General features: G+C 43.1%; 2 protein-coding genes across 5 annotated transcripts in view; one reads left to right on the top strand and one right to left on the bottom strand.

Moving 5' to 3' along the window:
- Nucleotides 1-8045, top strand: part of LOC133487523 (cytosolic 5'-nucleotidase 1A-like) — a 17001-nt gene extending 8956 nt beyond the window's left edge. Inside the window, exons 1-5 of one of the 4 annotated variants that reach the window (XM_061794222.1) lie at nt 471-611; nt 1513-1561; nt 1654-1821; nt 3207-3362; nt 7385-8045. In XM_061794222.1, coding sequence (XP_061650206.1) covers nt 1708-1821; nt 3207-3362; nt 7385-7720 — 606 coding nt within the window. In that variant the 5' untranslated portion in view covers nt 471-611; nt 1513-1561; nt 1654-1707 and the 3' untranslated portion in view covers nt 7721-8045. Of the gene's footprint in view, nt 1-18; nt 612-1482; nt 1562-1653; nt 1822-3206; nt 3363-7384 lie in introns of those variants that run through there. The other 3 variants (XM_061794221.1, XM_061794223.1, XM_061794220.1) reach the window with 3 other exon arrangements.
- A 994-nt stretch (nt 8046-9039) lies between these two features.
- Nucleotides 9040-11593, bottom strand: LOC133487527 (interferon alpha-inducible protein 27-like protein 2A). The gene is made up of 4 exons (XM_061794228.1): nt 11463-11593; nt 11340-11369; nt 11088-11249; nt 9040-9226 (listed from the first exon to the last, which is right to left on the bottom strand). The coding sequence occupies exons 1-4, from the start codon at nt 11470-11472 to the stop codon at nt 9141-9143; spliced, it is 288 nt and encodes a 95-aa protein (XP_061650212.1). The 5' UTR covers nt 11473-11593; the 3' UTR covers nt 9040-9140.
- Between the last annotated feature and the right edge of the window lie 852 nt (nt 11594-12445).

Here is a 12445-nt window from a genome sequence, read left to right on the forward strand (position 1 = left end):
TATATAAGAACGTTGAAGGTATTGTGACCTTGCCCTGCTTTGACACATCAGTCATCCAATCATGCAACAAGCGTCTGTCACCCTCAGTCAGATGCTCTGCTGCTGCTCCAGGGAAGTCAACACTGAAAGGGTTAAAATAAGGGGGCGGGCGCCAAATGACTGGAAGTCACTTGTGCGGATGAGAGGAAAGAGAAGCATAGAAGAAGTCCAAGAAATGGTGAATGCTCAGGATGCTGGGGGGGAGAAGGGCTGTCAGGAATGTGGATTTTCCTGGAATGAGTGCACATCTCTCGCCATTCTTTCAGCATGTTATTCCTTTCCGGAGTGTTCAGCCGTGCTGCTGCTGTCTGACTGATCTCGTATGCTGAGTGCATGGGGGCTCGGCTCAAATCGTGAATGTGCATGAGTGAGACAGCACTTTGGTGGCAACTCCTGGCACACTGGTAGGACGTGAAAGTACCAGAAAACTGTGTTTTTTTCCCCCCAAAATGAATTTGAGCAATGGAGAAACTTCGACCGTCAGTGGACAGAACAAAAATGGTCCAAGTGGCAGCTGGGAAGATAGCAAAAGACTTGTGAAGCCCTCCACTCCGACTCGGAAACCTCAACCAGTGAGTATACTTTTCAATGCCTTACGCTGTTCATTTTTTCAATCTTTAATTTCCCTTTTCTCCACTTGCTAAACAAACTGGAAAATGTCATTGCTTTTGACATTTCAAAAAGCCTGCATGGGTTATTTTACAATAACCAAAGATAAGAAAAGACAGAAGCCTTTGATTTTAATTTGCGGGAAAAACAACCGCATATCAACAGTATCACAATAGGGCCAGCTCTGGAACAACAAATGACTCTTAGACAAAAGACAAATAGAGAGCGGTAAAGTCAAGCGCGGCCGTTATCTTGATTGAATGACATGTTGGTGTCTTATAAGGTAGAAAACAGGAACCGGGGAGCATTAACAATGAAATCAACAGATGAGCAGAAGCAAGATATTCCCCACCCATGGTCTTATTTAAGACAATGATTTGATGTTGTCGGGTGCAAGAATGACTCGTGGTGAATGTTTTATCTCGTGCCAGCCTAAAAACCACCAGCGTGTGGTGTCCCAAAATTCTCTAAAAATATCTACATACAAGTAAGGTGTATTCTTTCAGTTATGTTTTTTTTCATTAGCACTAGCGTTGTTCAAGGATTAGTATAATTGTCAGACCAACACACACATTTACACATGATATGGAACTCGGGTGGTGGAACGGTGGGCGACCGGTTAGCACATCTGCCTCACAGTTCTGAGGACCCGGGTTCAAATCCAGCCGCGCCTGTCTGGAGTTTGCATGTTCTCCCTGTGCCTGTGTGGGTTTCCTCCCACATCCCAAAAACACGCGTGTTAGTTGGATTGAAGACTCTAAATTGCCCGGAGGTGTGAATGTGATTGCGACTGGTTGTTTGTTTTTATGTGCACTGCGATTGGCTGGCGACCAGTTCAGGCTGTACTCCGCCTCTCGCCCGAAGATAGCCGGGATAGGCTTCAACACGCCCGCGACCCAAGTGAGGATAAACGGTACAGAAAATGGATGGATGGATGGATGGCACTTAGGCCACCTCTGCAGTTGACAACTCAGAAAAAGACTCATGCACTCTGTCACTTCTCAGCCCAAACCCGAGAACGCCATCACCATCGCCGTGTCATCGCGGGTGCTCTTCAACATGGAGCGGGAGCAGCAGATCTACGAGCGACAAGGCATGGAGGAGTATCTCAAGTACCAGCTGGAGCATGAAAGCGAGCCTTTCAGTCCTGGCCCTGCCTTCTCCTTTGTCAAGGTCAGGGAAAGCCCCAGTCGACTACAATGCAGCAAAATGACTGGTTGACTGTTTGTCAGGTCAAACACAGACTGATGTGTTGAGGGTGGGAATCACAAAGTAAGTCATCATATGAGACTACCGTCATTCATACCTGTAAGTGTAACACAACACTATACAGTGATTGTGTGACAGTACTGTAAAAATGTACAAATGATTAGCAACAATATGTAATCATTTGAGAGTGAAGCAACATCTAAATCACTTACACGAGAGACTACTGTCCGTGTTTGGATCCCTCCATGTTTTTACTTCCTGGATGTGTGGGTACACAGATGAACAGGCAAGCCAAACTCTGAGTCAGGGGATTTAACGACTTATTGAAATATCAGCAACAAATGACTATGATAAAATACAGTATGCTGTATTGAGCGTCTAAGTTGAATATAAAATGCAAACAGGGACATAAACATCTGTTAAATCGCTAGCTAATTCAACAGCCAAGTTTACCAAGTAAATCGCGTTTTTTTTTAAATTTGCAAGCCAACAAACTTATCATCTCACAATATACATCAATAAACATGGCCAAAAATGTACACTATATAATGAATTTACAGCCATTGCCAAATGGCTGTAGCCACAATCAGTGCCAAACAAAATAGAATGTCGCTATCTAGTGGTCTACAGTGGAATTACACCTAAAAACAAGCACAGGAGGCAGAACATCAGTGGCATGCAAAGAAAGCTCCGGTGCTGACCGGGGCACAGAGATGAATTTTATGCCCCCAGAAAACTAATCGTCGAGGAGGAGTGGGGAGCTGGCTGAATCGAAGTCTTGGAAACCAGTCGTTGACGGGCCACACAAAATGGTGTCGCGGGGCACATCTGGTCCCTGGGCCTTGAGTTTGACAGCGGTGACCAGGTGGAATAGAGACTTCATTGAGAAATTAACACCTTTCTAATCTTACAATTGAATAGCGAGCCCTGACTATCATCGTATGGTGCAGATACAACAAAATTGGGGTGCCGCGCAATAATTATTGAGTTTGTGTTATCAAGAATAAAAAAATAGAATAGAAAATATATGATACACTACAAAAATTCTTTCAAACAAGACTGAGTTATGCAGTGCAAATGGGAGTAAGGCACACTGTGTTGAAGTGCGAGGGGAATGCACCTGTTTGGATTAGAATAACAACATTCACCACTGGTGGAATGACAATTCAGTCAACACAAATATGCTTCAAGCTGAGCCCTCGCAGAGTGTTTGAACATGCTGCTTCGTGCATGTGGGGGTGGCGAATGAATAATAAGGATTAAAGAGCAAACAGAAACGTGCAGCCCCCCCGTGATTCAGACGTTTAGATATTATTTTCATTTGAATGTGTCCTTGGTCATGTTCCCAGGCTCTGGAGGCTGTCAACAATCGACTGCGGGAGCTTTATTCGCAGAGCGAGGAGCTGTTTGACGTGGTGCTCGTGACAAACAACCACGCGTACGTGGGCCTCCGACTCATCAATACCATCAATCATCATCGTGAGTTACACGACACGCACTATACGGTACGCACGCAGCAATAAGAGGACGGTTCTACCTTTCCTTTTACAACTCCAATTCCAATGAAGTTGGGACATTGTGTTAAACATAAATATGAGAATACAATGATTTGCAAATCATGTTCAACCTATATTTAATTGAATACACTACAAAGACAAGATATTTAATGTTCAAACTGATAAACTTGATTTTTTTTTTAGCAAATAATCACAAACTTAGAATTTTATGGCTGCAACACGTTCCAAAAAAGCTGGCACAGGTAGCAAGAAAGACTGAGAAAGTTGAGGAATGCTCATCAAACACCTGTTTGGAACATCCCACAGGTGAACAGGCTAATTGGGAACAGGTGGGTGCCATGATTGGGTAGAAAAGGAGCTTCCCTGAATTGCTCAGTCATTCACAAGCAAAGATGGGGCGAGGGTCACCTCTTTGTGAACAAGTGTGTGAGAAAATAGTAAAAAGGTTTAAGGACAATGTACCTCAACGTACAATTGCAAGGAATTTAGGGATTTCATCATCTACGGTCCATAATATCATCAAAAGGTTCAGAGAATCTGGAGGAAGCACTGCATGTAAGCGGCAAGACCGAAAACCAACATTGAATGCCCGTGACCTTCGATCCCTCAGGCGGCACTGCATCAAAAACCGAGATCAATGTGTAAAGGATATCACCACAAGTCTGTACAGAGCTTATTGTTTTCAAACCTTGGTTCACTTTTATTCCGCTGGAACTGATTATTTTATCTATCTGATTCATGATCTCACAAGACTAACAAAATGAGACCAACTTGTTGACCAGCATCACACATTTATGAGGGGTGGTCTAAGACCTGACCCAGGATTACCTCTCAAACACACTCCTGAAACTATCTCACACACACTGTTGAATTTTTATTTTTTTGCTCACGCATACCACTGAAACGCTCTCACACACGCTACCATAGTTGCAGGTTGAGTGCAAATAACATAGCACCACTTTAACTAAATGCTATTTATAGCCATTTACTGGAGAAGGAAGGAACTTCTTTGGTTTCTCAAAATGGGGGCCACACATTTCCATATACAACAGTAAAACCATAATATAATTCCTCCTACCCAATCAGAGAAGAAAGGTCACGATAATTATGAAAATGTTATACTAACTCTTTGTGCTGCTACGTCAATCCAATCTACCCAGGGCCTTCAGAATCAGTAGTGCTGACCGATGTAACTTAAAACTATATTAGTAATTAGATTGCTTCTCTCAATAAATAGATTTCACATTCTCCTCACAAGGCACACAATATTGTCAGCATTCTGAAATGCTCCAGTTGATGGAGGTGGCACAATTGCATGTTGTTATACTGTTTTTGTACACACTACTCACAAAGTTATTTGAAATTTCAGGATGAGTCGAAAGTGCACTTTAAATTTTACAAGAGAACTTGATTTGACTTTATCTAAGCTTTTGAATGCAGTTCTGGTGCAGTTGAGGTTGACCTGAAATTTCACCCGAATGCCCGCTATCTCTAACTTGTTGTGTGCAACGTATTATTGATGGTTTCTAGAACTGTGACGTGATAATTATGGTATTAAGATCAGAATCAGAATCAGAATCATCTTTATTTGCCAAGTATGTCCAAAAAAACACAAGGAATTTGTCTCCGGTAGTTGGAACCGATCTAGTACGACAACAGACAGTCAATTGACAGAGAACACTTTGGAGACAGAAAGACATTGACAAAAAAAAAAAAAAAAAAAAACACTCACTGAGCAGTAAAGGGTTGCTAGTTATCTGGTAATGCCGGTACATTTTTTTTTTTTTGACAATTTTTTTTTGAGTCCTCTAGCACTTAGAGCAGTTCGAATGACTAATATTGCAATAGTCCGGTGCAATGAACATTGTGCAAAGGGCGCCGAGACTTCAAGGAGTGTATGCGGTTTAAAGTGACGAGTAGTGCGATAATCTGGGACAATGTTGGTTGTGGAAATGTTGCAGATACTCCTCAATCAGTGTGCAAGTGGGGCAGATGCTACTCTGGGATGAGTGGCCAGTATTGGTCAACAACAAATAGTGCAGCGTGGCGAGACAACTATAGTGAGTGCACGAGTAATGTATAATTGGCCCCACAGAAATGTGACGAACTCAAGTCAAAAAATTGCCAGCATGTTGTAATGGAATTGTAGGTTAGGTGTTTAAGAAGTTGATCGCAAGAGGGAAGAAGCTGTTGGAATGTCTGCTAGTTCTCGTTTCCATTGATGTGTAGCGCCTACCTGAGGGAAGGAGCTGGAAGAGCTGGTGACCGGGATGTGGAGGGTCCGAGAGGATTTTACACGCTCTTGTCTTAGTTCTGGCAGCGTGCAAGTCCTCAATGGTAGGTAGAGGGTTACCGACAATCCTTTCAGCAGTTTTGATTGTCCGTTGCAGTCGGAGTTTGTCCTTTTTTGTAGCAGCACCAAACCAGACTGTGATGGAAGAACACAGGACTGATTCGATGACCGCTGTGTAGAACTGTCTCAGCAGGTCTCACTTCAGGTCCTGAGAGATTGTAATGCCCAGGAACTTGAAGGTCTCGACGGTTGACACAAGGCAGCTGGACAACGTGAGGGGCAGCTGTGGTGAAGGATGCCTCCTGAAGTCCAAGATCATCTCTACAGTCTTGAGCGTGTTCAGCTCCAGGTTGTGTCGGCCGCACCACAGCTCCAGCCGCTCCGCTTCCTGTCGATATGCAGACTCGTCACCGTCCTTGATGAGGCCGATGACAGTGGTGTCATCTGCAAACTTCAGGAGTTTGACAATCGGGTGCGCTGAGGTGCAGTCGTTCGTGTAGAGAGAAGAGCAGCGGAGAGAGGACACAACCTTTGGGGCACCCCAGTGCTGATGCTGCGTGTGGATGAGGTAGCCTGCCCCAGCCTGACCTGCTGTGTCCTGCCCTTCAGAAAGCTGTAAATCCACTGGCAGATGCCAGGTGAGACGCTGAGCTGGAGAAGCTTGGATGAAAGGAGTTCAGGGATGATGGTGTTGAACGCTGAGCTGAAGTCCACGAACAGGATCCTCGCGTAGGTCCCTGCACTGTCGAGGTGTTCTAGAATGAAGTGCAGTCCCATGTTGACTGCAGCATCCGCAGACCTGTTCGCTTGGTAGGCAAACTGCAGGGGGTCCAGCAGGGGACCTGTGACACTCTTAAGGTGGTCCAGCACGAGACGTTCAGCAGGGGACCTGTGACACTCTTGAGGTGGTCCAGCACGAGACGTTCAAAGGACTTCATGACCAGAGATGTCAAACCGACAGGCCTGTGGTCATTTAGACCCGAGATTGCAGGTTTCTTGGGGACTGGAATGATGGTGGAGCGTTTGAAACAGGATGGTACTTCGCACAGTTCCAGAGATCTATTGAAGATCTGTGTGAAGACTGGAGCGAGCTGGTCCCCGCAGACTTTGAGGCAGGATGGGGACACATGGTCTGGGCCTGCCGCTTTGTTAATCTTTTGTTGTTTGAAGATGGGCGGCACGGTGGCCGACTGGTTAGAGCGTCAGCCTCACAGTTCTGTGTGGAGTTTGCATGTTCTCCCCGTGCCTGCGTGGGTTTTCTCCGGGCACTCCGGTTTCCTCCCACATCCCAAAAACATGCATTAATTGGAGACTCTAAATTGCCCGTAGGCATGACTGTGAGTGTGAATGGTTGTTAGTTTCTATGTGCCCTGCGATTGGCTGGCAACCAGTTCAGGGTGTACCCCGCCTTCTGCCCGATGACAGCTGGGATAGGCTCCAGCACGCCCGCGACCCTAGTGAGGAGAAGCGGCTCAGAAAATGGATGGATGGATGGATGTTTGAAGATGCGTCTCACATCCTGTCCATGGTTGGTTAACGCAGAGGTCAGAGGTGTGATTGTGGTCGGGGGTGCGGCCGGATGGGTGTGTGGTGTGAAACTGTCTTTTTCAAATCTGCAGTAGAAGGTATTCAAGATAGATGGAATAAATCTGAAAAAGTCCCTCCTGAAGACCCAAGTACCAAAATGATTACACTGTCCTCTTCCATCTTGCTGCAGGGCCCACTGAAAGGCTTCCTGGAGGCTTTGGGAAAACTACAAAGGAAGTTTTTTGACAAAGGCCTGCGCATGGACTGCCCTATCCGCACATACCTGGTGACCGCTCGCAGTGCCGCCAGTTCCGGTACCAGAGCCTTAAAAACTCTACGGTCGTGGGGCCTGGAGATCGACGAGGCTCTCTTCTTAGCAGGGGCGCCCAAGGGACCCATGCTGGAGAAGATCAGGCCGCACATTTTTTTTGACGACCAGATGTTTCACGTGGAAGGGGCGGCCGAGCTTGGCACGGTGGCCTGTCACGTTCCCTATGGCGTTGCGCAGAGAGCTGCAAAGAAATGACTTCTTGAACACTTTGATGGAGAAACACTTGGAAGGAAACTGCTTCGGCATGATGGTGGATCTGCTCCAGAATGTAAAAGTTATTTCAGAAAATCTATGCTAATGTGGATTCAAATCATTGCACATGAAAAAATTGGATTTAATGTCAGACTCTATAACATTTGTTTTGCTTAAACTTAATGTAAATTTGCTAAATGTCATTGTCATTTTGCGGATTTTTATTTTGATCTTGCATGTTAGTGGCATGTTGTTCATGTGGTTGATTGTATTTTACCATTACCAATTTGGTATGTTGTGAAATAAAATAAAATTAAAAAAACATGAATATATAGTTGTCTCATTAAAATGGAACACATTTTGTATATTATTATCAACACCTCATTTCTGCTCATTGTCTCCCCTCATCGTTTTGACCTTTACCTGCCTTTCATCAGCAAAATGAAACATGCTAAACTGCCACAGACTATAATGACAGCAATCATGAACTTGATCTTTTTTCAGTAAAATCATCTGGTAGGAAAAAGACAAAATTTGTTCAAGACGTTTTTGTTTGCAGTACTCAAAACAGGTTTTAAAAGCTTTGTTCCCTCACCACATGGGCAGACCAAGCAAACGTTTCTAGTAAAAAAAGGAAGGACAATCGTGCAGTTAGTAGTAAATAGTCTTGGGGGGCAGAAATTCCAATTCCAACAGTCCAATTATGATTATGATCATCATTATTAAATGTTAATGACTATTGTATAATAAGTGTACGTTTTCAATACAGTATTATGTAGTTGTGAATTATCTATGAAAACAAATGTTTCACTCAACTGAGTCATTTATGGCGACAGACACCAACTGACTCCTACTGGGTTAGCATTTTCCATTATTTACTGCTGGTTCCCATGGTGTCCACAAAGACAGGACACCTCCCGTCACAAACAATGAGTCACAGCCAGGCAATGAACATAAAAATGAAGCAATTCCATAAAACTAAAAAAGGAAAGGAGCCCTTGAGTCTCTTCATCATACTTGTCGTGGCAATTATATGACAGCCTCTTGACATTTTGCTTTGAGCTTTGAAAATACAGGTAGATACTGAGGATGATGAATGTGCCTGCTTTATATTTGCTCAGAGAAGGATTCATGTGAATTGTACTATGCTTGTTTGACATTACAGTATAATTCATTTTCATTGTATTCGCTCCATCTGTGTGAAAGGTTGTTTATCCTGTGATTGACAGGTGAACAGTCCAGGGCGTATCCCGCCTAAAGCAGCTGGGATAAACTCCACTTCCCTTTGACCCTAAATAAAATATTTAAAATAGCAAATGAACTGCTGTCAATACTGAGGTTTTATTGACTTAGGAAGATACATATTCTTATGATATCATTGACATAATATGAGATAGTATCCATTCAGCAAAACGTTTTGGCCTCAGACAAGTGCAGCGATGATTCCTGCCACAGTTCCTCCTGCACCGGCCACAGCTGCAGAGGCGGGACCTGACAAACCAGCCATACCTACAACAAAACCGGGGGGGGGGGGGAAATGCATTTATCAACTTTGTTTCTCATTTTCTTTGACGGGGTGCAGCTGCAAAGTCTTTAAAAGTATTAATACTTAAAAAGTGTGGATGTGATTAATTGACAATGTAATTACTATTGCCCCTTTGTAGGTTGCAGTGGAAATGTGTTTCTAAAGCGTGGGTACACACATACCAATGATGGGGCATAAGTTTAAGACTTTTGCTGGCACGATCATTGGATGTCTCGAAGCAATTATCCTGTGGTCCTACTCCGAAAACAATTAGGACCAATATTTACAAATCTTTATGTGCGGGGTCAACACTGACGTCGACCGAGCCACGTGAGCCTGTGACTGTGAAGTGAAATGGGCCTCGCAAAAAAAAAAAATACTTCTTGAAACCCATTCTATTTAGAGGGCGAGACGAACATTACCAAGTGAAACAAGCGCCAGGAACATATGTGTTTTTTTTGTCTACAATGTAAAAATAAATGAAAAGCGCTTTGAACGAAAGAAAGTACTTTTGGCCTGACCATGAGAACAGTGAATAGAGGAGTTTGCAGCAAATAATAGAGGATAGGGTCCCCCTCAAAAACATGCAAATATGTACGTGAATCAGAGAGTATGTGGGCTAACACTGTAATGGTATTTCAATAGGAAAACTGATTTGATATAAAAACATTTTTTTTATTTTATTCCAGATTTTTTTTAATAAGAACAGCCTTATTGAAATAAAAAAATCTCCTTTACAAGAGTGTCCTTGTCCAGGACAACAAGTAGTAATGTTTTTTTTTTTTTTTTTTTAAATGTCATTTGGTCTTTGTTTTTTCAATGCTTTTACTCATGTCAAGCACATTGAGTTACATTGTGTATGAAATGCGCTATATAAATAAATTTGCCTTGCCTAGTCATAGAACACAAAAAACATACAAACAACAGAAATGAATAAAAAGGCAGCTCACCATATGAATGAGTTAATTGAGAATTCAATTTCCAAGTCAAGGTACCACTGTATTGTTACATTAGTACCTCTCTGACAGGCTAAATCAGAGCTGTGCATTATTATCTTTGTAAAGGCACCTCGAGCTGTGTATGACCACTTGACTGCATTGCAATACATATTTTAAAACAATAAATTTGAGGACTTTTTTTTTGTCCTCCCCGCGAAACTAATCCATGCACAAAATACAGAAACATGCATTTGTTGTGTAAATTATAGTTGTCCTGTAACAAAATGTAATTGGAGCTGGAGTAAAAGTGATTCCCAATATTATTCAAAATACCAAAAAGCTCTTTAACCAGCCCGAAAAGAGCTCCCCCACCCCTTTTGATGACCCACTAACCTATCAAATATAACAGAGATATTTTTAAATATCCCTCAATTAAACCACAACAAAACTAAGGTAATTGCTTTGACAGTCAAGAAAAGAGGATTGCTTTCAGTAAACACCTCAATCGGAAAGCTGCAGCTCGGGTTATGATCACAACAAAGAGATCAGAGCATATTAGTCCAATTCTAAAGCGTCTGCACTGGCTCCCAGTCAGCTATAGCGTAGACTTTCAAGTTATTTTACTTGTCTGCAAATCATTGAATGGATTATTAGGTCCTGAATATGTCAAAGAAAGGTTAATGGGACCCAGTTGGACTCTGACTCAAGTCAGATAGTGGCTAAGCGAAGATGGTGAAGCAACATTGAGCTTGTACGCTGCGTACAAATAGAAGAAGTTGCCAACACTCTTTTGAAGCATTTTCACATCTCTTCGTTGCACTGGACGTTCTTAAAATAATAATAATAAAATAGAACGCTGTCTTTTCAAAGTATCGTTGCATCGGCCGTTGCGATTGCTGCGCCTTACCCACAGACTGCAAGATGGCCACCAGGCTCCCTGCCGCCACCCCTCCTCCGTTGGCGACGGCCGCGGCTGACATCATGCTCGCGGCGTACGAGCTCACTGCAATTCCCGCAGAAGTGAAGCCGATGGCCCCCAAGGCGACCGGAGCCAGAGCCACCGAACCAGCTGGACCCAAAGTCAAGTGAAGCACATTAGTCAAGCCAAAACCCGCAACTACTTGTGCCAGTCAAAAAGCTCATTTCTTAAACGTCTTACTTGCGCCCGCAGCAACCGCAATGCACGTCACTGAAACGCAAAACACAACAACGCTCAGACGGTTAAGTCCATCGTCATTTCGTATCAGTTCCCGTGACGATGAACGAGGGCGAAGCTACTCACACAGTCCCATCGTGTCGTGTCCTTACCCGGAGAGACCTGCTGCAACGTCGCCTGGGTCGGCTTTATTTATACACTCGCGTGAGGTTTCGATTCTGGACAAACGAAAGTGACTTGGGTGGGACAAAAGAGGGCGTGCTCGGAAGAGCACGGAATCGGATTTGGGCCGAGAAGATTCACACCCCAAAAAAAGAATATATATATAAGAACGTTGAAGGTATTGTGACCTTGCCCTACTTTGACACATCAGTCATCCAATCATGCAACAAGCGTCTGTCACTTATGATATCATAAGAATATGTATCTTCCTAAGTCAATAAAACCTCAGTATTGACAGCAGTTCATTTGCTATTTTAATTATTTTATTTAGGGTCAAAGGGAAGTGGAGTTTATCCCAGCTGTGACTCATTGTTTGTGACGGGAGGTGTCCTGTCTTTGTGGACACCATGGGAACCAGCAGTAAATAATGGAAAATGCTAACCCAGTAGGAGTCAGTTGGTGTCTGTCGCCATAAATGACTCAGTTGAGTGAAACATTTGTTTTCATAGATAATTCACAACTACATAATACTGTATTGAAAACGTACACTTATTATACAATAGTCATTAACATTTAATAATGATGATCATAATCATAATTGGACTGTTGGAATTGGAATTTCTGCCCCCCAAGACTATTTACTACTAACTGCACGATTGTCCTTCCTTGTTTTACTAGAAACGTTTGCTTGGTCTGCCCATGTGGTGAGGGAACAAAGCTTTTAAAACCTGTTTTGAGTACTGCAAACAAAAACGTCTTGAACAAATTTTGTCTTTTTCCTACCAGATGATTTTACTGAAAAAAGATCAAGTTCATGATTGCTGTCATTATAGTCTGTGGCAGTTTAGCATGTTTCATTTTGCTGATGAAAGGCAGGTAAAGGTCAAAACGATGAGGGGAGACAATGAGCAGAAATGAGGTGTTGATAATAATATACAAAATGTGTT

Source organism: Phyllopteryx taeniolatus, chromosome 13 (assembly GCF_024500385.1).
Source record: "Phyllopteryx taeniolatus isolate TA_2022b chromosome 13, UOR_Ptae_1.2, whole genome shotgun sequence".
NCBI classification, from domain to species: Eukaryota; Metazoa; Chordata; class Actinopteri; order Syngnathiformes; family Syngnathidae; genus Phyllopteryx; species Phyllopteryx taeniolatus.